The sequence below is a fragment of the Rana temporaria genome, chromosome 1 (assembly GCF_905171775.1).
Source record: "Rana temporaria chromosome 1, aRanTem1.1, whole genome shotgun sequence".
Lineage (NCBI taxonomy): Eukaryota > Metazoa > Chordata > Amphibia > Anura > Ranidae > Rana > Rana temporaria.
The window spans coordinates 384,199,738-384,224,377 of record NC_053489.1 but is presented as its reverse complement, the minus strand read 5'-3'; the positions used below and the strand labels follow the sequence as shown (position 1 = coordinate 384,224,377).

General features: G+C 44.9%; 1 protein-coding gene across 1 annotated transcript in view; it reads right to left on the bottom strand.

The window, feature by feature from the left end:
- SEMA6B (semaphorin 6B) overlaps positions 1-24,640 on the bottom strand; it is a 1,705,299-nt gene that overhangs the window by 22,636 nt on the left and 1,658,023 nt on the right. Inside the window, exon 13 of the mRNA XM_040341109.1 lies at positions 68-256. Within this exon, the coding sequence (XP_040197043.1) occupies positions 68-256 (189 nt within the window). The remainder of the gene's footprint in view (positions 1-67; positions 257-24,640) is intronic.

Below are 24,640 nucleotides of genomic sequence, written 5' to 3'. Positions count from 1 at the left end.
TGAGAAGGATATGACCGTTATACCTAGAAAATACATGGTTTACATCAAGTAGGAATTTTCTGCATACCTGTCTGCAGGGTATGTCTGTATCTCCTCAATTAAGGTACTTTTTTCAGAGTGGTCGACATCTGTTCCATCAACATTGGGATTAAGATGATATTTTAGGACAACTCCCGAGTTTGAGCCGAGAAATAGAATGGTTTCATTCCCAAATATTCCACAAGAAGTATCCACTGCTAGGTGTGTCAGTTGATCCCTGGGTAGTAAAAATACAGACTATTTTAAGAATAGAATTTAAGAACACTGCTGACACAGTAGTGTCAATGAAAGTAAATGATGAAAGCTAAATAATCTGCCTATAGTGTTAACAAGCATTTCAGACATGTTTTAGGTGTTTTTTAATTTGCATTCAAAAAGTCTCCAAAGTCCTTTTTTATGCTTTTTTTTTAATTATACATTTTAAAGTAGTATTCTAGGCTTTTTTGTGATTCCTCCTATTAAGATTTTCCAAAAGGGGACTTTCGCACTATGGGGGTTATTTACTTAAGGCAAATCCACTTTGCACTACAAGTGCGAAGTGCACTTGAAATTGCACTGAAAGTGCAGTTGCTGTAAATCTGAGGGATAGATCTGAAATGAGGGAAAGCGCTGCTGATTTTATCACCCAATCATGTGCAACCTAAAATGCTGTTTTTCATTTTCCTTGCATGTCTCCCCTGGATCTACAGAAACTGCACTTCCAAGTGCACGTTTGGTGCAATTTCAAGTGCACTTTGCACTTGTAGTGCAAAGTGAATTTGCCCTTTCGTAAATAACCCCCTATGTACCAGTTGAGTTGTGCCTTCACCCCCAGAAGTTTTTTTTTACTTTTGAAGCCTTGCTGGAGATCATTAGACCCTGGCTGAAGTGACCCAGAACCAATATGAATATTTAGTTTCTCCTAAAGAACGTCTCATGGTAATGCTGCAGTAAGTCATTTGACATCTTTTTGTTAACTATTTTTATAATTAGTGCTAGACAACATACTTTCATTTGGGTTAAAGAAATGTATATGCTAGGTTTTATCACTGTCTGCTATTGAAGATATTTTCTTTTACTTCCCATCAGGACAAGAAACAAATGAATATCTTTCCAACAGGCAAAAATAAAAACACATTTTCAGTGAAGCAAAAAAGTTAAAAAAATCTGATAATGTCTTTCATACTGTACATGCTACAGTCTTAGGGACATTGCCAAAAAGAAAATCAGTGTTGTCAAGTACAAGATTTCGTGTTTCAAAATGAAAAATAGCTGTGCCCAATTTAGCACAATAGAACATGCATATAGCAAAGCGATGGTGATGATGAGATGATTTGAATTGATATATATTTTTTATTGCAAGTTTTTGACAATATGCAAATCCTCCTATTCCTTGCAATTTAATTTTCTGTTGGTCAAAATGGTGCATAATAACTGAGGAATATGGAGCCTAAATAAGTAAAGCCAGAGCCAACAGGAGCGGTGGATGAAAATCAGCAAAGAATTTGAGAACAGCAACTTTCCCCACTGTATTGAAGCATTTATTTGACACATTCACATTCAAATTCCCCAATCAGCGGATCCAAGTTCTACTATAACATACTGTATAATTCTCAATTGTGCTGATGGCCATTGTGGTTAACAATTTAAATTTTGTTTCCATAGACATTGGTGACCATGGACTACCAGGTATTTTGAAATATTCTAATGGGAGAGAGGATAATGGAAGGAAAATTTTACATTCTGAGCCTTTAGCTAGCAACATTTTTTCTTGTACTAATAAAAGTATAGACTCCAAAGAGGCAGATAATTTTACCCCAATAAAAATCGTTAGAGCTCATCTAGAATATCACATACAGTGGGTATAGAAAATAATCCACCCTCCCTTTAAAACAGTCACATTTAGTTAGGAAACGAAGAGAAGAGGCGGAAATTAGTAAGCACTTGTGTGAAACGTGTCTACTGAGCACCTTTGGATCGTTTGTTTATTATGTTTCGGCTTTTTTATAGATCTTTAAAAGAGTTGTAAAGGTAGAAGTTTTTTTATCTTAATGCATCGCCACTGCTCCCCACGCGCGTGCCTGGCGGGCGCGATCACGGCCGGGCACCCGCGATCGTTTGTTACAGAGCGAGAGCCGGGAGCTGTGTGTGTAAACACACAGCTCCTGGTCCTGTCAGGGGAGAAATTACTGTTCGCTGTTCATACAATGTATGTTGCACCATTCACACGGACCTGGGGATCACTTCTCCCTGGTCCTGGGGATCCCTTCTCCACCACAACCGGCAGGAATGTCACCCCCACATTCAAACATCATTCACACTGTAGCCAGCACTACTAACCGTGTGCTGGGTCTACAAAATAATATAAAAACTCATAACCTGAGTAAAAAAAAAAAAAAAAAAAAAAAAAAACTACCGGCGGTGCAGTGCCCCACGCCTGTGGCGGCCACGACCCCTCAGGGGAGACTCATGGGGGGGGGGGGAAAATCAGGAGAAGGAGGAGCATCCCCTGGTCTCTGCCCACCTGGCGTTGGGGCGATGCGTGTGAGGACCACATTGGTGTCCTCCTGCAGCCTCACCCCCGCCTGGATGGCTGCCGTGTTGGCCCGGACAGCCTCGGTCAGGGCGCGCACCTTCTGACCCACGCCTGCTGTGGTGGTCTGCTGGTCATTCATGCAGGTTATCACAGCCAAGGAGTTGCAGGCCAGATCCTACACAGACTCCTTTATGGAGGCCATGCTGTCTGCCATGCGCTCCATAGTCTGGGCAACCTGATGGCGGGTCTGGGCAACCAGATGGCGGGTCTGGCGGGCCTGGTCCCTCCGCAGATTTTCAGGCAGGACGTCTGCAACCCCCCTTGTCTTCCTGGTGGCCTTCCTGGCTCCTGATGTAGCTTGGGGCCTAGGAGTAGGGGAGACCCTTGGGGGGGAAGCCCTGTTGGGGGAGGAGGATCACAGGGTACGCCTCTCCACCGACTCCGTCGATCGACTGACCTTCATAAAAATGAATCGGGCTTGGATCAACACCAGCTACCAAGCACCTGATGCTGATGTAACTGAATAATTTTTGGGAAATGTCAGATCCCTTGGAGACTGCCTATGCTGATGCTGAGTGACTGTCCTGTTATGCTGCTGACCAGGGCCGCCATCAGGGGGGTACAGGCATTACACCTGTAAGGGGCCCGGAGGTCCCCAGGGGCCCGGATGGCAACCCCCTTAAAAAAAAAAAAAAAAAAAAAAAAAACACCTTTTAGAGGTCCGGAGGTCCCCAGGGGCCCGGAGGCCCCGGATGGCAACCCCCCCTATTTTTATTTATTTTTTATAAAAAAAAATATTTTTTTTATATATTTTTATTTTATTTTTTAATAAAGGGCCATTTTTTATTTTTTTAGAGGTCCGGAGGTCCCTATATATATATATATATATATATATATATATATATATATATATATATATATATATATATATATATATATATATATATATATATATATATAAATTATTATTAAAGGGCCCCGGATGGCAACCCCCCTTTTTTTATAAAAAAATATATATTTTTTATATATATATATATATATATATATATATATATATATATATATATATATATATATATATATATATATATATATATTTTTGTCTATATATATATTTTTGTCTATATATATATATATATATTGTGGCAAAGTCGCTTGAGTTAGTAGAAATAGTGAAACATGCAGCGCAGCAAAGTCACCAAAATAGCAATAAATATGGCTTTATTGCATCAAAATAATAATACAAACAAAAAGGCCTACTCCAGTTTAGGAGGCTAACTAAACAGTAGTGTCCCTCACTACGGGTTACTGGGGCGGCTATCCCGGCCTCCAGCACAAACAAACAAAAATAAAAGTTCAATATAAACGATAAGTTCTGACAGACCTTATTCCTCAGATACACAGACAGACTTCAGTCTGCCCATCCAGCACAGCCTGGATCTCACACTGAGCTCTCCCTCTCCCAGACTCTATCAGGTGCAGGCTAATTAATGGAGTGAGAGAGGAGGTTTATCTGTTGGGCCAGGCTTAACCCTTTCTAAGACAGGGAAAGCTGACCTTTCCAATCTCACACTGACATACCTGGAATTATGTACTCTGTCACATATCCTCCCCCCCAGCTTAACACCTGTGTGGGAAGCGGCCACCTCTGCAAACCCATGTACTCGGGACAGAGCATCTGCGTTACTGTGGAGGAGACCTGCCCTGTGTCGTACCACAAAAGAAAAGGGCTGTAGGGACAAAAACCACCTCGTAACCCGAGCGTTCTTGTCCCTGTTGGTGTGCATCCATTTTAACGGAGCATGGTCTGTGACCAGGGTAAACCGTCTGCCCAACACGTAGTAGCGGAGTGTTTCTACTGCCCACTTAATCGCCAAACACTCTTTTTCGACTGTGGCGTAGCGCTGTTCTCGGGGTAACAACTTCCGACTCAAATATAGGACAGGGTGTTCCTCACCATCCACATATTGGGACAACACTGCACCCAAACCCACCTCTGAGGCATCAGTCTGGAGAAAGAACTCCTTCCCAAAGTCGGGAGCCACAAGCACGGGTTGGGCACAAAGCGCTGCCCGAAGACCAGCAAAGGCTTCCTCAGCCTTGCTGTTCCACTTTACGGTGTCTGAACTTCTGGCTTTAATAAGGTCAGTGAGCGGGGCAGCCCTTGTAGCAAAGTGAGGAATAAACCTCCGATAGTAGCCTACGATCCCCAAAAAGGCTCTGACTTGTTTTTTCCTCAACGGCCTGGGCCAGTTCTGTATAGCTCCTATCTTGTTCATTTGCGGTTTAACAAGTCCCCTGCCAACCAGGTAACCCAAGTATCTAGCCTCAGCTAGACCCAAGGCACATTTAGAGGGGTTAGCTGTCAACCCCGCTCTTCTAAGAGTGTCCAAGACTGCCTGCACTTTGTCCAGATGGCTTTCCCAGTCCGGGCTATGAATGATCACATCATCCAAGTATGCGGCTGCATATTCGGTATGGGGCCTGAGCAACTTATCCATTAGCCTTTGGAAAGTGGCTGGAGCTTCATGGAGGCCAAAAGGCATAATCCTGTACTGGAACAGGCCATCAGGAGTGGCAAAGGCTGTTTTCTCTCGAGCATGCTTTGTCAACGGGATCTGCCAATAACCCTTTGTCAGGTCCAACGTGGTGAAGAACCTATCTTTGGCTAATCGCTCTACCAGTTCATCCACCCTAGGCATGGGTTAGGCGTCAAACTTAGACACCTCGTTTAACTTCCTGAAGTCATTACAGAACCTGATGGACCCATCAGGTTTAGGCACTAGAACAATGGGGCTGCACCACTGGCTGTGAGACTCCTCTATCACTCCAAGCTCAAGCATTTTCCTGACTTCAGCCCTTACAGCTTCCCTCTTGGACTCCGGAATGCGGTAAGATTTCACTCTTATGACAACCCCTGGTTCTGTAATAATATCATGGGTAATTTCTCGGGTTTGTCCAGGGTCAGGGGAGAAGACATCACTATTCCTCTCAACCAGGCCTCTAGCTTCCTCTACTTGCTCAGGTGTCAGCTCTGGAGAGATTGTCACTGAAGAACTAGGTGCCTGTGGAACAGGCGGGTTGTCACCCACTGTGGCCAAGCAGTCCTCTCTAGCCCTCCATGGCTTAAGGAGGTTTATGTGGAAGATGGCCTCCTTCTTGCGGCGTCCTGGCTGACTAATTTTATAATTTACTGGGCTCAGTTTTTCCAGGACCTCATAGGGTCCCTGCCACTGTGCTAGAAGTTTGCTTTCTGTGGTGGGTACTAGAACCATTACTCTGTCCCCCCTTTCAAACTGTCTCACTAGGGCCCTCTGGTCATAGTAGGACTTCTGCCTACTCTGCGCCTGATCCATATGCTGGCGAACAAGAGGGGCAATCTGAGCCATACGCACCCGCATATCTTCAACATACTGGAGGACATTGGTCCCAGTTACCCCCTGTTCTTCCCAGGTTTCCTTTAGGATATCCAGTATACCCCGGGGATGCCTACCATATAAAAGCTCAAATGGGGAGAAGCCCGTAGAACTTTGGGGAATCTCTCGAACTGCAAATAACAGGTAAGGAAGTAACAAGTCCCAATCCTTCCCATCCCTGCTAACGACTTTTCTCAACATCCCCTTTAGGGTCCGGTTAAACCTTTCTACCAACCCATCGGTCTGGGGGTGATACACTGACGTTCTCAGAGTCTGTACATTAAATAGCTGACATAGCTCTTTCATAATACGGGAGACAAACGGTGTCCCCTGATCCGTGAGCAATGTCCTGGGTATCCCCACCCGTGTAAACATCTGAACCAGCTCTTTAGCAATACTTTTAGCATTAGCCTTGCGTAGTGGAATGGCTTCTGGGTATCTGGTGGCATAATCGAGGATGACAAGGATGTACTGGTGCCCTCGAGCTGTTTTCTCTAAGGGACCCACTAGGTCCATGCCAATCCTCTCAAACGGAACATCAACTATAGGGAGAGGTATGAGTGGGGCTCTCAACTTCGGTCTGGGAGATGCCAGCTGGCATTCCGGGCAAGAAGCACAATATCTTTTAATCCCCTCATATACCCCAGGCCAAAAGAACCTCCTGAGCACCCGTTCTTGGGTTTTCTCCATTCCTAAATGTCCCCACAGAAGATGAGAGTGAGAGTAATCCAGGATTTTCCGGGTGTATGATGAAGGCACAACCAGTTGTTCAAGCTCTTGTCCCTCATCGGAGGTCACTCTGTAAAGGAGATCATTTTTAAGGACAAAATAGGGATAGGCCTTTCCCGTTACCCCTTCCACTGGTACCCCATTAACCTCCACAACATTACTCCTGGCTTCCTGCAACAGGGGATCATCTGCCTGATCCCGGCCAAAGCCACTACCCGAAATATCCAGGATATCTGTATCCCCCTCGTCCCCTTCACTGGTAGCCTCTGGGGGGAGGGTTCCGGTTGACCAACCTCTGCCTCATCTTCTGTCTGTCGTGGGGCCCCGCCTCTCCTGGACTGCTCCCCACGCTGATTCAACAGGACTTCCTTGACAGCCCTATTAAATCTTAGCTTGCTCTCCCTGCGTTCCCGTCTCGTTTTACCTCTTTTTGGATTAGAGATATACAAGTCAGGATGAGCAAAGGGAAATACTTCCTGGACCCCTGTATTTCTCTGCTCCACTTCAGGTTCCCCTTGTTCTCCCATCACAGGGGACTGTAACAGAGCATGGAAATTAGGGAAATTCCTTCCTATTATCAAAGGATATGGTAGACGAGGAACTACCACTGCTACGATCCTTACCAAACTGCCCTGTACTAACACTTCTACGTTGGCAGTAGGATACCGCACAGTACACCCATGAATACACAATACCCCCATGGTTCTATGCTTCTGTATCCAACAAGGTTTTACCAATTTACTGGCTACCAAAGTCAGGGCACTGCCAGAGTCCACCAGGGCCACTGTCTCTTGTTTGTCCAGCAGGACAGGTACTCGGAAGGTATGTCCCCCTTCTACCAAGCCTGCTAAACAAATGAGTCCGCAAAAGTCAGAGGAATCTTCCCCTAGACCACACTGCATGGGCTCAGAAAGATTGGGGCATCTCGCCCTGACATGTCCTTTGGCGCCACACTCAAAACAAGTTATGGAGTTTCTCCTAGGGTGGTCCTCTTTCCCAGGGTTTTGACCTCTAAAGTCTGTTTTGGAAAAACGGGCTCCCGATCCGAAGTCTGCTTCCACTCCACTCCTCCGGTCTCCTGTTCTCTGTGTTTTCCCAGTCGTCCTAGAGAGAGATCGGTCCAAATTTTTGGTAGACAGGTACCGCTCTACTTGTGCGACCATACTATCACAGTCCAGGGGATTTCCATGAGTGACCCACTCCCGGAGGCCATTTGGAAGCTCTCTCACGTAACGGTCCAGTACAAGCGCTTCTATAATCTGTGCAGGGGTTTGAGTCTCTGGTTTGAGCCACTTCCGAGCCAGATGAATTAAGTCAAACATCTGGGATCTTGGCGCTTTTCCTTCTTTGAACCTCCAGTTGTAGAAACGCTGGGCCCTCACTGTAGAAGTTACCCCTAAGCGAGCCAGGATCTCTCCTTTCAGTTTGGGATAGTCTGCAGCAGCCACCTCATCCAGATCAAAATAGGCTTTCTGTGCTTCTCCCAGGAGGAAGGGTGCAATGATTCCAGCCCACTGTCTTGGGGGCCAGCCTTCTCGGGTGGCGGTCCGTTCGAACGCCAGTAGGTAAGTCTCCACATCATCATCCGGGGTCATTTTCTGCATACAGCTGCTTGCACGAATTTGGCTTACCCCCCCTGCTGGAGGGTTAGTAGACCCTTGGGTAGTCATCTTATCCAGGGTTGCTTTGAGAACAGCATGGTCTGACTGTTGTGCTTTAGTCAAAGCTTCAATCTGCAAAGTCAGGACCCTGTTGGTCTCCTGCTGTACTGCAGCTGCTGCAGCTACCTGTCTATTAGTTTCTTGATGCACTGCAGCGACCTGTCTATTAGTTTCTTGTTGCGCTGCAGCGACCTGTCTATTGGTCTCTTGCTGCACAGAGGTAGCTTGTAACAGGGCTTTTACAATATCTTCCATTTCTGGGTCCTGTACCTTTAAGGCCACTGTAACTGTAAAGTGACCGGTACAACAGCGAACATCCCACTGCTGCCACCACTTGTGGCAAAGTCGCTTGGGTTAGTAGAAATAGTGAAACATGCAGCGCAGCAAAGTCACCAAAATAGCAATAAATATGGCTTTATTGCATCAAAATAATAATACAAACAAAAAGGCCTACTCCAGTTTAGGAGGCTAACTAAACAGTAGTGTCCCTCACTACGGGTTACTGGGGCGGCTATCCCGGCCTCCAGCACAAACAAACAAAAATAAAAGTTCAATATAAACGATAAGTTCTGACAGACCTTATTCCTCAGATACACAGACAGACTTCAGTCTGCCCATCCAGCACAGCCTGGATCTCACACTGAGCTCTCCCTCCCCAACTCTATCAGGTGCAGGCTAATTAATGGAGTGAGAGAGGAGGTTTATCTGTTGGGCCAGGCTTAACCCTTTCTAAGACAGGAAAAGCTGACCTTTCCAATCTCACACTGACATACCTGGAATTATGTACTCTGTCACAATATATATATATATATATATATTTTTTTATTATTATTAAAGCGCTCAGAGGTCCCCAGGGCCCCATGTGTGGCAAACCCCCCTTTTTTTTATATAAATGTTTATTTTTTTATTTTTGTTTATATATATTTTTTTATTTTTATTTTTTTTATTAAAGGGCTCTGAGGTCCACAGGGCCCTGGATGGCAACCCCCCTTTTTTTTTCATAAATGTTTATTTTTTATTTTTTTACATATATAGATTTTTTTTATTATTAAAGGGCCCAGAGGTTTCTTTTTTTCATTTTTATTAAAGGGCCCAGAGGTCAAATGGCAACCCCCCTTTTTTGTAATTTATTTATATATATATATATATATATATATATATTATTAAAGGGCCCAGATGTCCCCAGGGCCCCAGATGGCAACCCCCTTTTTAAAAAAATATATATATATTTTTTATATATATTTTTTATTTTTATTAAAGGGCCCAGAGGTCCCCGGATGGCTACCCCCCTTTTTTTATATATTTTTTCCTTTATTTCTTCTTTTTTGTGTAAAGGGCCCCCCCACTTCTCAATTCGTGGCGGCCCCACCCCCCGCTTCTCAATTTCAGGCGGCAGCACCCCCCCCCCCGGTTCTCTGCTCCAGGAGGGCCCATGCCTGAAGCTTTGTAAGGGGCCCCATAATTCCTGATGGCGACCCTGCTGCTGACTGAATATCCTTTTCCTCCTCAATGATCTTGCTGATAGCTAGTAAGAACATTGTTGGTTCTGGGCACCGCCACCAGTGCCTAAGGCCCAATTTTTCGGCCCCTGTTTAACAGGGGCATATATTAGCAATTTTGAGTGCAATACTTTGCATGTGGCTCTTTGCTGCGCTCCAATTACATTATCTGTGAGGGGTTGCAGTGTTGTGGCACTGCCACCAGTGCCTAAGGCCCAGTTTTTCTGCCCCTGTTCAACAGGGGCGTCTAATAACTATTTTTGATGCAATTCTTTGCATGTGGCTCTTTGCTGCGCTCCAATTACAGTATATGTGAGGGGTTGCAGTCTTGTGCCTAAGGCCCAATTTTTCTGCCCCTGTTTAACAGGGGCTTGTAATAACAATTTTTGATGCAATACTTTGCATGAGGCGCTTTGCTGCGCTTCAATTACAGTATCTGTGAGGGGTTGCAGTGTTTTTTGCACCGCCACCAGTGCCTAAGGCCCAATTTTTCTGCCCCTGTTCAACAGGGGCGTGTAATTACAATTCTTGATCTAATATTTCACAACAGGGCGGCCCACCAAGACTAACTGTGAGGGCTTACAGTGTTGTGGCAACACCAACACCTAGGTACCAAATTTCTGCAGAGTATATACGGCAGGCCCCTACTTTTAAACAGTTCAAACAGAAGGAGACAACAACAGGAAGTGAGAGGAAATCTACCCCTAGGAAGGGAAATTATCTTCTGTAAGAGGTGTCTCCTGTCCACTGATGCTTTATCACAATCCTTGTTTCACAAAAAAAAAAACATTTTCCAAAAATCATTTGTCATTGGGACAGAAAGTGAGGTGCAATCTTCTGAACAGATGCACATAGACAGCAAAACCAATGTTACAGGGGTGATATGATAACCCTTCTCTATGTTTTCAGAAAAGCTTAAAAAAAGATTTTATGGTTGAAGCTACACTTTAAAGAAGTACCAGTTAAAAATTACAAATAGATTTCATAGAATCAGTTACGCATAGATATCCCTAAGATCCGACTGGTGTAAGTGTCTTACACCGTCGTATCTTAGGCTGCATAATCACGCTGGCCGCTAGGTGGCGCTTCTGTATAGTTACACAAGGATTATGCTAATGAGGTATTTATGCCGATTCAGAAACGTACGTCCCGCCAGCGCATTTTTTTGCGTCGTTTACGTTAGGCTTTTTTCGGCGTATAGTTACCCCTGCTATATGAGGCGTAGCTAATATTAAGTATGGCCGTCGTTCCGGCGCCGAGTTTTGAAATTTTACATTGTTTGTCGTACGCGAATAGGGCTTTACGTCATTTATGTTCATGTCGAATCCAATATGTCCTTGCGGCGTACTTTAGAGCAATGCACACTGGGATATTTTACGGATGGCGCATGCGCCATTAAAAAAAACGTACAACGTACAACGTGCAAGTACAATTTTAATAAAACACGCCCCCAACATCGCCATTTAAATTAGGCGGGCTTACGCCGCCACACATACGTTATGCCGCCGTAACTAAGGGCGCAAGTTCTTTCTGAATACAGAACTTGCGCCCAAATTTACAGCGGCGTAACGTATCGGAGATACATTACGCCGGAAGAAAGATGCGCTCATCTTTCTGAATCCGGCCCCCTGTCTTGTTTGCACCGCCTGTATACTTCTGTTCAAAGTATATAGGGCCAAAGGGGCTTTTTAATGACCTGGGGGGAGGGGGGCGGGGAAACCCATGCTATTTTTCTCAGTGATTTTCATCCATATTGCAGGGACCAAACATTACATTAAAGCCGCAAGCAGTCTTAAATGACTTTTTTATTATAGTAATCTTATTTTGTGCAGGGACAGTTCTAAACACCTGCCACTACTATAGACACCCAGCAGGTACGATATTTAAAGGAATTTTTCCTTTTCTTTTTTTTTCACTTCAAGCATCATTAAAATCGCTGCTCCAGAAAAAACAACAGTTTTTAAAAGTTTTTTTTCCATTGATACATGTTCCCTGGGGCAAGACCCGGGTCCCCAAACACGTTTTCCGACAATAACTTGTATATTGGGCTTTAAAATGAGCACTTTTGAATTCGAACGTTCGAGTCCCATAGACGTCAATGGGGTTTGATACGTTCGCACGAACCTTAGGTCCATTCGAAGGTTCTGGTGCGAACCGAACACGGGGGTGTTCGGCTCATCCCTATTTAGGATTACATTAAGTGCTTTAGTTTTGATGACCTGATGAGATCACCGCTATTTTTGCACATTTATTTTAGGACTGGGTGTTGGATATATGGTTGCAAAAAGCACATTAACAGAGCAACAATAGTACACTACCCAATATAGGTCACAAAGTGAGCACACTACCTATGATATTTATCTCATTATTGGGGAATTACTTATTACCCATTTGAGAAGAGTGACACATTGGAGAATCGCCCTTTAGGTGACAAGAATAGCTACCACCCATCAATTGCATATTTACCTGGGAAGAGTGATTCACTGTAGAGAATCACTCTTGAGTAGGGATGAGCCGAACATACCCGCGTTCGGTTCGCACCAGAACTTTCGAACGGACCGAACGTTCGCGCGAACATTTAGAACCCCATTGAAGTCTATGGGACTCGAACGTTCAAATTCAAAAGTGCTCATTTTAAAGCCCAATATTCAAGTTATTGTTGGAAAGCATCTTTGAGAACCCGGGTCTTGCCCCAGGGAACATGTATCAATGGAAAAAAAACTTTTAAAAACTGTAGTTTTTTGTGGAGCAGCGATTTTAATGATGCTTAAAGTGAAAAAAAAAAAATTCCTTTAAATATCGTACCTTCTGGGTGTCTATAGTAGTGGCACGTGTTTAGAAATGTCCCTGCACAACATGAGAAAACTACTGTACTATAAGAAAAAAGAAATTTAATACTGCTTGCGGCTTTAATGTAATGTTTGGTCCCTGCAATATGGATACAAATCATTGAAAAAAATAACATGAGTTTCCCCGCCACCACTCCCCCCAGGTCATTACAAGACCCAGTGCCGATCCTGACCTCCCTGGGGCCCTAAGCAAAATGACATGGCACATTAAAAATGAGAATCGGGTGGTGCGCTGACGACAGTGACATGTCACATTAAAGAAAGTTAAGAAGCGGGGGGAGGGGGTGTTCTGCTGTCGTAAATGACTCTGGCCAGCCAGCGAGTTCAGAAGCGGGTGAGGGTGCGAAAATGACTTCTCACCAGGCGGGGCCTCTAGTAATTTGGGGGCCCTTTGCAGCTTTGCAGGGCCCTAAGCGGCTTGCATAGTGAGCCAAAAAGAGAAGAGTTGTACTACACTAGGTAGCGACATGGCGGACTTTAGAGGGCAATCACAGGGACATTTATCATTATAAAAATAAAGTTTAATTACAAAATGGTACATATACAAATAAATTTCATATTAAAAAAATGTTATCCAAAGAGAGAACATAGATACATATTTGAGCAATAGAACGTCTCGCCGACGCGTTTCGCCTTACGGCTTCTTCTGGACGAGTTGTATGGTTTTATAACACGGAAGTATTGCTACTTGTATGTGTCAATTGAGTTGGTGGTCATCCGCATCCATCACAAATCATTGGAGTAGTACCACAAATAAGTACGTAAGCCGGGTAACGAGGAGGAAGAAACGATCTCCTGATGGTATGGGAAGCCACAATAGTAGTAGGTTCTCAAAAATAGTATAAGAGGGCAACAACCGGGACCAGCAAGGCAGAAGACAGGTGGAAAAGACCTGGAGGGAAAATAGATTCCGTCGCTAGGTGACCACACTGCACTGTCCACAATAAAGGGCAGATCAAAGACTTAGGAACCTTGCCGCCTACAGAGTAGTGTGTGTCCCGGGGAGGTAGCAGCCTGTGCTCCACCGAGGGAGGTGGAGCACAGGCTGCTACCTCCCCGGGACACACACTACTCTGTAGGCGGCAAGGTTCCTAAGTCTTTGATCTGCCCTTTATTGTGGACAGTGCAGTGTGGTCACCTAGCGACGGAATCTATTTTCCCTCCAGGTCTTTTCCACCTGTCTTCTGCCTTGCTGGTCCCGGTTGTTGCCCTCTTATACTATTTTTGAGAACCTACTACTATTGTGGCTTCCCATACCATCAGGAGATCGTTTCTTCTTCCTCGTTACCCGGCTTACGTACTTATTTGTGGTACTACTCCAATGATTTGTGATGGATGCGGATGACCACCAACTCAATTGACACATACAAGTAGCAATACTTCCGTGTTATAAAACCATACAACTCGTCCAGAAGAAGCCGTAAGGCGAAACGCGTCGGCGAGACGTTCTATTGCTCAAATATGTATCTATGTTCTCTCTTTGGATAACATTTTTTTAATATGAAATTTATTTGTATATGTACCATTTTGTAATTAAACTTTATTTTTATAATGATAAATGTCCCTGTGATTGCCCTCTAAAGTCCGCCATGTCGCTACCTAGTGTAGTACAACTCTTCTCTTTTTGAACCAATATTTCGGATGTGGGCCAATGTGAGTGCCTTATTGTTATTTCCCTCCCCTACCTTTTTTGAACTTGCATAGTGAGCCTATAGCGAGGATCGGCCCTGACAAGACCTTTTGGCCCTATATACTTTGAACAGCAGTATACAGGCGTTGCAAACAAGATAAGGACTGTTGGTTTGTTAAGTAGAATCTGAACCATGTCATACTTTGCTCCTGCATATTGCACAATTTCCTAAAGAGACCCTCAACAAACTACATGACACGTGTGCCTGATGAGACCACTGATGTTCCAGTGGTGGTGGCCCGTGAGACTGTCCATACAGGCTTGGCCCCCCCAAAGTGCACGTGCTGTGTGGCAACTGGCAACAATATGTCGATTATTTTAGGGTTGGGGGGGGGGGGCCATTACAATGCCAGATCTTGGCTGAATACATTTTTTTGGGGAAATAAAAATTCTAGAAAAAAGGGGGGTTGCCATTCGGGGCCCCCTTTGAACAAATTCTGTGAAGAACTCCTGTTCTCTGAAGGCCTCCATTATTCCTGAAAGTCAAAATTAAGCCAAAAAAGCTAATGTCAGTCATAGCTTCCTCCCCATATCTAACCCACAAACTCATCCACTGATCATAAAGTCCAAAAATCAAGTTTCGTATCGTCGTACTGCACGATCGTTTTTTCCAACATTTTCTACCGATTGTGAACGATGTTCTTATTCACGCAATATCCCTTTATACACTGCGCATGTGAGAAGCTCTGCACGTTTTCCAGCCCATGACGATCGTTCTAGTGATTGCCACGCCCCTTTTAAGTCGGTCAATGCAAGACGGTGAAGAGTCTGAAGACATGATGGAGGAGAGACAGCAAGCTGCAACCAGGCAGGAGAGAGGCCAGGCACACACCAGGAGGAGCAGGAGGTACAAAGCCACCAACATGACCTTCGACGAGATGGTTGAGATGGTGGCTATTCTTAAAAAGGAGGACTACGACTGCAAAAAAGGACCTTACAAGAACCCCAATAAAGTCAAGGCCCAGATCATGGAGAAGGTACGGAGGACTATCCGTGCAAAATTACGCCCGCCCTAAGTTACGCCATTCTACGAGAATCTGGGCCTTGGTGTTTTTCCATGTAGGAAACTTGGCCAAAGATAGAGAAATGCAACAGCTTTGGTAATGGTTAAAATCCTGTGTTAAGCTTAGAAGGATTGTAAAAACAGACAATTGTACCATACTTTATAAAAAGAATGATTGATATTCCTCTTTCAGGCCTCTAATCTTTTTGATTCATGTACCCCTTTTTTTACAATCTCATAGGGCGCAATCAAGCTGCAGCAGTGGAGCCGACCAACCCCACACAGAGCCAAGCCCCACCCTCGCCGGATGTGCAGGAAGTGGAAAATGCCACCACATCAGGTCAGTGTCATACAGCACAGCTTCAGGTAATACATGTAGGCCTGCATAATTGTAATACATGTTTTTTTTCCAAATTTCAGGAGGTGTTCGTGCTGTTGGGGGCGGATTGGACACCTAGAGTGCCCAGGTCCTAATTGGGGAGATCATGTCCTGCAGGGCAGAAATAGAGGACACAAACCTTGCCTTAGAGAAGGTTATAAAGAAAAACCGAAAGGTGGACCAAAAACTGAAGAATCTCATTGATGTGCTGGGGAGGGTTTAAAAAAAAATTGATGTAGACAAGTATTTCAAAGCAAAAATATATTTCTTGACAAAAAAAAAAAAGTTAAGAATTTATATTAAGATATTTTTTGAAAAAATAAAAATGACACATTTTAAGTGTGATACAATAAATATTTTTGGATACTCAACAATGTGTGGCTTCTTATTATATCAATGCTGCCTAAAAGAACAAATCTAGATTTGTGGTGTTTACATGGACAATGATGAGTATTTAGTACAGGAAAATAAACATGACACTATGATAACGTAGGAGAAAGCTAGAATGAACTCAAACTAGAAAATAATCAAACAAAGAAAAGTACTAGAACAGGGGCAGAAAAATTGGGCCTTAGGCACTGGTGGCGGTGTCACAACACTGCAACCCCTCACAGATAATGTAATTGGAGCTCAGCAAAGAGCCACATGCAAAGTATTGCATCAAAAATTGTTATTTGATGCCCCTGTTAAACAGGGGCAGAAAAATTGGACCTTAGGCACAACACAACACTGCAACCCCTCACAGATACTGTAATTGGAGCGCAGCAAAGAGCCACATGCAAAGTATTGCATCAAAAATTGTTATTAGACACACCTGTTAAACAGGGGCAGAAAAATTAGGCCTTAGGCACTGGTGGCAGAGCCCAGAAACAAAAATGTTCTTACTAGCTATCAGCAAGATCAGTGAGGAGGAAAAGGATATTCAGTCAGCAGCATAACAGGACAGTCACTCAGCATCAGCATAGGCAGTCTCCAAGAGATCTGTCATTTATAAAAAATTATTCAGTTACATCAGCATCAGGTGCTTGGGAGCTGGTGTTGATCCAAGCCTGATTCATTTTTATGAAGGTCAGTCGATCGACGGAGTCGCTGGAGAGGCGCACCCTGTGATTGGTCACAAAGCCTCCAGCAGCACTGAATGTGCATTCTGAAAGAACGCTGGATGCAGGACAAGCCAGTAGCTCAATTGCGTACTCTGCAAGCTCTGGCCAGTGATCCATCCTCAAGACCCAGTAAGCCAGAGGATTTTCGGTGGGGAAGGTGTCCAAGTCTGATCTTGCCCCTAGGTATTCACGCACCATGTAAACCAAACGCTGGCGATGGTTGCTGGAACCGGTCATACCTTGCGGATGCGGACTAAAAAATTGTCTGAACGCATCGGTCAGACGGCCACCTTCTCCACCGCTCCTTCTGTGACTCACTGAAGCCTCAGCAACACGTTGTCCAGGAACAGGATTTGGTAATCCCCCAGGTTCTGGAAATGCGTTGCACAGACCCTTCTGCAAGGCCTCCCGAAGATGTTTCATCTTCTGCTCCCTCTGCGACGGCAAGATAAGCTCTGCAACCTTACTCTTGTAACGTGGATCAAGGAGAGTTGCCAGCCAGTAATGATCCCTCTCCTTGATACCACGAACACGAGGATCCTTACGCAGGCTTTGCAGGATCAGGGAGGCCATGCAGCGTAGGTTTGCTGAGGCATTCGGGGCACAGTCCTCTGGGTCACTGAGGACGACAGGATCCGCAGCCAGCTCATCCCAGCCACGTAAAAGTCCATGGGTTCCTTGGAACTGTAAATGATCCCTTGAAGACTGCTGCAGCTAATGCTGAGTGCTAGGCTCCACCTCCATGCTGCTGATACAATCAACCTCCTCCTCCTCCTCCTCCACCTCGTCCTCCTCGTCCTCTTCCTGTGTGCTAGGCGGGCATGCAGGACCACTGTCTGGATAAAGGGGGCCTTGAGAGGTAAGGAAGTCCTCCTCTTCCTCCCTCTCTTCTGCCTCAAGGGCCCTGTCCATGTAGCGTGTAGTGTTGCTCACGAATATTCGCATTGCGAATATTCGACTCGAATATAGCATATTCGAGAAATCGCGCTATATTTCGAATTTCGCGGTGAATATTCGCAATTCCGAATAATATAATTTGATTTTTAAAACAGATCACATCCTATCGACGTCTAAAAGCATTGCTGGTATGATTAGAGACCCTGGGCCGAGTAGCTAAGCTGAGGCGATCCTTTTATGTTGCCAAATTGAAAAAAAAAAAATTGCGATTTTTCGCTATTGCGAATGCGAAAATGATTGCGAATTTTCGATAACTGTGGTAGGAGAACTCTGATTGTCTCTGATGCAAAAGGGGGGGCTTTGTGTATGTTTCTGTTATGAATATTTGTATGTTTGATATTATTTTTTTTTGTAAGAAGGAAAAAATTGCGCATACCTTAAAAAAGGGGGAGAATACAGCAGCAACTCAAAAATATTATGCAACATAAATTAATACAAGACAGAAAATGGAGTCGCTCTACAAGAATAAAAAATATGTCTAGTGACAAGACATGTGGGCAAATTATAAAATAAGCAAGCGCAAATAACTTGTGAAATACACAGTGAAACAAATATATAAAGAAATATAGCCCCAATAATAGAAAAATAATCTTTCATAAAAATGTCTTTGATATGTGAAGTGAAAAAAAGTCCAAAGCATGCTGCATGAATGTGTTCAATCTTCAAGGTGTTTGATTGACAAACGGCTGTGACAGATGGATAGAGTAAAGAATCACCACCAATGCAAAACACTTTTTATTTTCTATTGTAAAATATCACGAATATTCTGAGCCAATCAGAGTGCTCCTTCCGCATTTGCCGAATATTCGCAATTATTTTGTATTGTAAAATATCAAGAATATTCTGAGCCAATCAGAGTGCTCCTTCCGCATTTGCCGAATATTCGCAATTATTTTGTATTGTAAAATATCAAGAATATTCTGAGCCAATCAGAGTGCTCCTTCCGCATTTGCCGAATATTCGCAATTATTTTGTATTGTAAAATATCACGAATATTCTGAGCCAATCAGAGTGCTCCTACAGCATTTGTCGAAATTGCGCAGTAAATATCGCATTCGCATGTTGCGATATTTCGATAAAATATCACGAATATTCTGAGCCAATCAGAGCGCTCCTCCAGCATTTCTCGAAATTGCGCAATAAATATTGCATTCGCATGTTGCGATATTTCGATAAAATATCACGAATATTCTGAGCCAATCAGAGTGCTCCTACCGCAGTTATCAAAAAATCGCAATTATTTTCGCATTCGCAATAGCGAAAAATCGCAATCATTTAATTTCGATAAAATATCACGAATATTCGAATTTAGCGAATATATCTCGAATATTCGAATATATATTCGAGATATATCGCGAAATCGAATATGGCATATTCTGCTCAACACTAGTAGCGTGTGCTCCAACAGGTGAATAAGAGGGACAGTCTCACTGATGCATGCACTGTCACTGCTCACTATCCTCGTGGCCTCCTCAAATGGTGACAGGACAGTGCATGCATCCCTGATCAAGGCCCACTGGCATGGGGAAAAAACCCAAGCTCCCCTGACCCAGTTCTGTTGCCACATTGGCACAGGTACTCATTAATGGCCCTCTGCTGCGTATGCAGCCGCTTGCAGCTTGGCCAATGTCAGCCGAGCAGTGGCATTGTGTGACCTTCGGAAATGCACACAAACTTTCCTGGCCTGCTTCAGGACATCCTGTAAGCCCGGGTACCTGCCCAAGAACCGCTGCACCACCAAATTGAGAACATGAGCAAAACAGGGCACATGGGTCAGTTTTCCCTGTCGCAGGGCAGAGAGGAGGTTGGTGCCATTGTCGCTAACCACCATTCCTGGCTTAAGCTGGCGTGGCATCAACCACCTCTGAGCCTGCCCCTGTAGAGCTGACAGAACCTCTGCCCCAGTGTGGCTCCTGTCTCCCAAGCACACCAGCTCCAGGACCGCATGGCATCTCTTTGCCTGCATTCCTGCGTAGCCCCTTGTACGCCTACAGAGCACGGCTGGTTCAGAGGAAACATCAGCACAGGAAGAGGCCACAGAGGAAGAAGAAGAGGAGGGGTGGAGGAGAGAGGTGTGTCACAACCAGTAGTAGTGTTTTGGAGGCGTGGTGGCGGAACAACCTCCAACACTACTGTACATTGCCCTGCGTCCTTCCCAGCTGCCAGCAGTCACCCAATGCGCTGTGAAAGAGAGGTAACATCCCTGTCAATGCCTGCTGGACCATGAGTCAGCGGTAAGATGCACCTTACCACTGACCGCCCTGTCCAGCGAGGCATGGACATTGCCTTCCACATGCTGGTAGAGAGCAGAATCTCCTTCCATGAGAAAAAGTGGCGTTTGGGTACTTGCCACTGAGGTACCGCACATTCCACAAACTCACGGAAGGGGGCAGAATCTACCAACTGAAAAGGTAGCAGTTGAAGTGCTAGCAATTTCACTAAGCTAGCATTCAACCGCTGGGCATGTGGATGGCTGGGAGATTACTTCTTTCGGCGCTGCAGCAGCTGGGGCAGGGAAATTTGGCTGCTACCATCAGTAGATTTTCCGCATGTACTACTAGGTTGTGACACACCTATTTCTACACCTTCAGTCCTATCAGTGCAGGCTTCAGAGAGGACTGAGGGTCTAGTGGGGTTGGAGGTCCCAGCTGATGAGGGGTTAGGGGAGGTCTGCTTTGTTCTTTGGTGTGGGTCTTTCAGGTATGCTTGCCAATGAACTGCATGGCAGAACGACATATGTCTGGTCAAGGATGTGGTGCCCAAGCGGGTGACGTTTTGGTCACGCGAGATAAGCTTGAGACATATGTTGCAAATAGCAATGGTGCGATCTGATGCACATGTCTCAAAAAAGGCCCACACCAAAGAACTTTTGCAGTACTGTTGAGACACAGCAGCGCCCTGCACAGGCATAGCTCTGCGATGTAATGCAGTTGGTGTGCTGCCCTTAAGCTGGCCCCTGGAGGGCATCCTGCCTCTTTGGAGATGTGCCTGTGCCTCTTCCTCCTCCTCCTCTTCCTCTCTCCTATCAGGCACCCACGAAGAGTCAGTGACCTCATCATCCCCACCCTCCTCATCACTGTCGAAAACCTGGCAGTATGCTGCAGCTGAGGGAACATGACTGCCAGATTCCTGTCCCTCTCGGGCACCCACTCTCTCTGGGCTCACATCAATGCCTTCCTCTATCTGTGTTCCATCATCGGAGCCTTCAAAACGCTGCGCATCTTCATGCAGCATGTACCCAAGACTGTGTTGAAACAGTTCGGGGGACTCCTCAGGAGGACATGGTGGGACTAGGGAAGGATTGTGTGATGCCATTGTGCAGAGGGAAGAGGACGCCTTGGCAGCTGCTTTGCCAGACAAACTAAGCTCAGCCTGGGTGAGAGAGGATGAGGAGGATGAGGACAGCTTGGTCATCCACTCTACTAATTTCTCTGCATGTTGAGGCTCAACACGGCCAGCTCCCGAAAAGAAGGACGAGCGTGTCAGACGGCCACGTGCTGAAGAGGATGCACCGTGTCCACCACCAGCGCTGCCTCTAGATGCAGAGCCTGCTTGCCCTCATGACTCTCTGCCTCTCTTTGTTGTCCTTCCAGACATTTTAATGGCCTGCACAGGACAAAATCAGAAATAAACAGCAAACGTGCAGTAAGAGCAACTGCGTTTATGGGCAAAAAAACAGCACACGTGCAGTAAGAGCGACTGCGTTTATGCCCAAAAAAACAGCACACGTGCAGTTAAAGCAAATGTGTTTATGTGCAATTAAATAGCCCACGTGCAGTAACAGCAACTGTGTTTATGTGCAATTAAATAGCCCACGTGCAGTAACAGCGACTGCGTTTATGTGCAAATAAATAGCACACATGCAGTAACAGCTAATGTGTTTATGGGCAAAAAAACAGCACACGTGCAGTAAGAGCGACTGCGTTTATGGGCAAAAAACAGCAAACGTACAGTAAGAGCGACTGCGTTTATGGGCAAAAAAACAGCACACGTGCAATAAGAGCGACTGCGTTTATGGGCAATTAAATAGCCCACATGCAGTAACAGCAACTGCGTTCATGTGCAATTAAATAGCCACGTGCAGTAACAGCAACTGCGTTTATGTGCAATTAAATAGCCCACGTGCAGTAACAGCAACTGTGTTTATGTGCAAATAAATAGCACACGTGCAGTAACAGCTAATGCGTTTATGTGCAATTAAATAGCACACGTGCACTAAAAGCAACTGCGTTTATGTGCAATTAAATAGCACACGTCCACAAACACTGGCCCAGATTCAAGAAGCACTTGCGCCCGCGCAACCATAGGTTGCGCGGCGCAAGGGCTTACTTGCTCCGGTGTAACGAGTGCTCCTGATTCAGGAACCTCGTTACACCGACTGCAGCCTAGGATGTGACAGACATAAGCCTCCTTATGCCTTCACATCCCAGGCTGCATTCTTGCGTTGGCCGCTAGGGGGCGCGGCCATTGTGATCGGCGTATAGTATGCAAATTGCATACTACCACCGATTCACAAAAGTTGCGCTGGCCCTGCGCACGCAAAGTACGGAGTTTCCGTACGGCCACTTTAGCATAAGGCTGCTCCTGCTAATAGCAGGCGCAGCCAATGCTAAAGTATAGCTGCGCTTCCCGCTCGCGACGTTCAAATTTTACGTCGTTTACGTAAGTGAACCGTGAATGGCGCTGGACGCCATTCACGTTCACTTAGAAGCAAATGACGTCGTTGCGACGTTCACTTAGAAGCAAATGACGTCGTTGCGACGTTCACTTAGAAGCAAATGACGTCGTTGCGACGTCATTTGCCGCAATGCACGTCGGGAAAGTTTCCCGACGGAGCATGCGCTGTTCGCTCGGCGCGGGAGCGGGCCTAATTTAAATGATTCCCGCCCCCGGCGGGATCATTTACATTAGGCGCCCTTACGCAGGGCTATTTTGCATATCGCCCGCGCAATTTACGGAGCAAGTGCTCCGTGAATCGCGGGCAAAGCACAATATTTCCATGGGCGCAGAGAAAATTTTTTGCTCTTTGCCCACGCAAATATTGCGCGATTCTACCTGAATCTGGGCCACTGAGTACTATGTTTAGGTGTAAACTAAACAGCATACAGGCAATACAACACGTTAGAGCACTGCAGCTAGCACAATATACTGCCTGACAAATAGGAATAGCTGATCTACCTAAGTTATACAGTGTATAAATATATGTACAACGCCTAGGATGTAAATATATCCTCTACACACTGTGGGCTAGATTCAGATAGACTTGTCTATCTTTATGCCCGGCGTAACGTATCTCTGATACGTTACGCCGCCGTAATTTAGGGCGCAAGTTCTGTATTCAGCAAGAACTCGCGCCCTTAGTTACGGCGGCGTAACGTATCTGTGTTGGCGTAAGCCCGCTTAATTCAAATGTGAATGATGTGGGCGTGTTTTATGTATATTAACTGTGACCCCGCGTATTTGACGTTTTTTTACGAACGGCGCATGCGAGGCACCCTGGATCCTATGGTTTTAACCCATGCTTACTTGACCTCTTTTTAGTTAAAGAGGTCAACATCTTCTGGTAAGGTGCCATCCATGAGCACTTGTTTGCGGTGATTCATTTTTCCTTTATTTCTGGTGGAGGTGGAAGTCTGCACAGATTAAGTGGATACATCTTTCAAGCATACTCACCGTTTGGACTGTTTTATTGCACATTATTGGTTAATGTCATCTCCCTTATTAGGGAGCTTTGCACTTTGATGGACACCATCTTTATTTAATGTTCCTTATCAATACCTCACCATTCACTTATTTTATTCGTTTTTCACCTATGTATGTTTAAATATTATTGCTGATTATTATTGTTTTGCTGATTAATTGTTTATTTAGTTAATTCAGTTGATCACTTTTCCTAGCGCGTCCGTCTTTTCCACATATTCACGTTGTTGCAATTTCATTGTAATCACTTGGACAGCAGCTCAGGTTATTTATTTAATTTACCTTGATTAATTTATTTATTTAATTTTGGCGCGAGATTCTACCTCCCAAGGGTAACTATACGCCGAAAAAAGCCTAACGTAAACAACGTAAAAAAATGCGCCGGCCGGACGTACGTTTCTGAATCGGTGTATCTAGCTCATTTGCATATTCCTCGCTTAACTATACGGAAGCGCCACCTAGCGGCCAGCGTAAATATGCAGCCTAAGATACGACGGTGTAAAACACTTACGCCGGTCTTATCTTAGGGAAATCTATGCGTACTTGATTCTATGAATCAGGCGCATAGATACGACCGGCCGGACTCAGAGATACGACGGCGTATCTGGAGATACGCCGGCGTATCTCCTCTCTGAATCTAGCCCTGTAAATTTAACTAAACTGACTAGCCTGCCTGCTCTATCTATCTATCTATCTATCTATCTATCTATCTATCTATCTGGTAGAAAAGACACTGGGGCAGATCCACGTACATCGGTGCATTGTTGCGGCCGGCGTAGCGTATCTCTGATACATATACAAGTTATTGTCGGAAAACGGGTTTGCCCCAGGGAAAAAAAAGTTTTAAAAACTGTCGTTTTTTCTGGAGCAGCGATTTTAATGATGCTTAAAGTGAATTTTTTTTAAAAAAAAAATTCCTTTAAATATCATACCTGCTGGTTGTCTATAGTAGTGGCACGTGTTTAGAACTGTCCCTGCACAAAATAAGATTACTATACGAAAAAAGTAATTTAAGATTGCTTGCGGCTTTAATGTAATGTTTGGTCCCTGCAATATGGATGAAAATCACTGAGAAAAATAGCATGGGTTTCCCCGCCCCC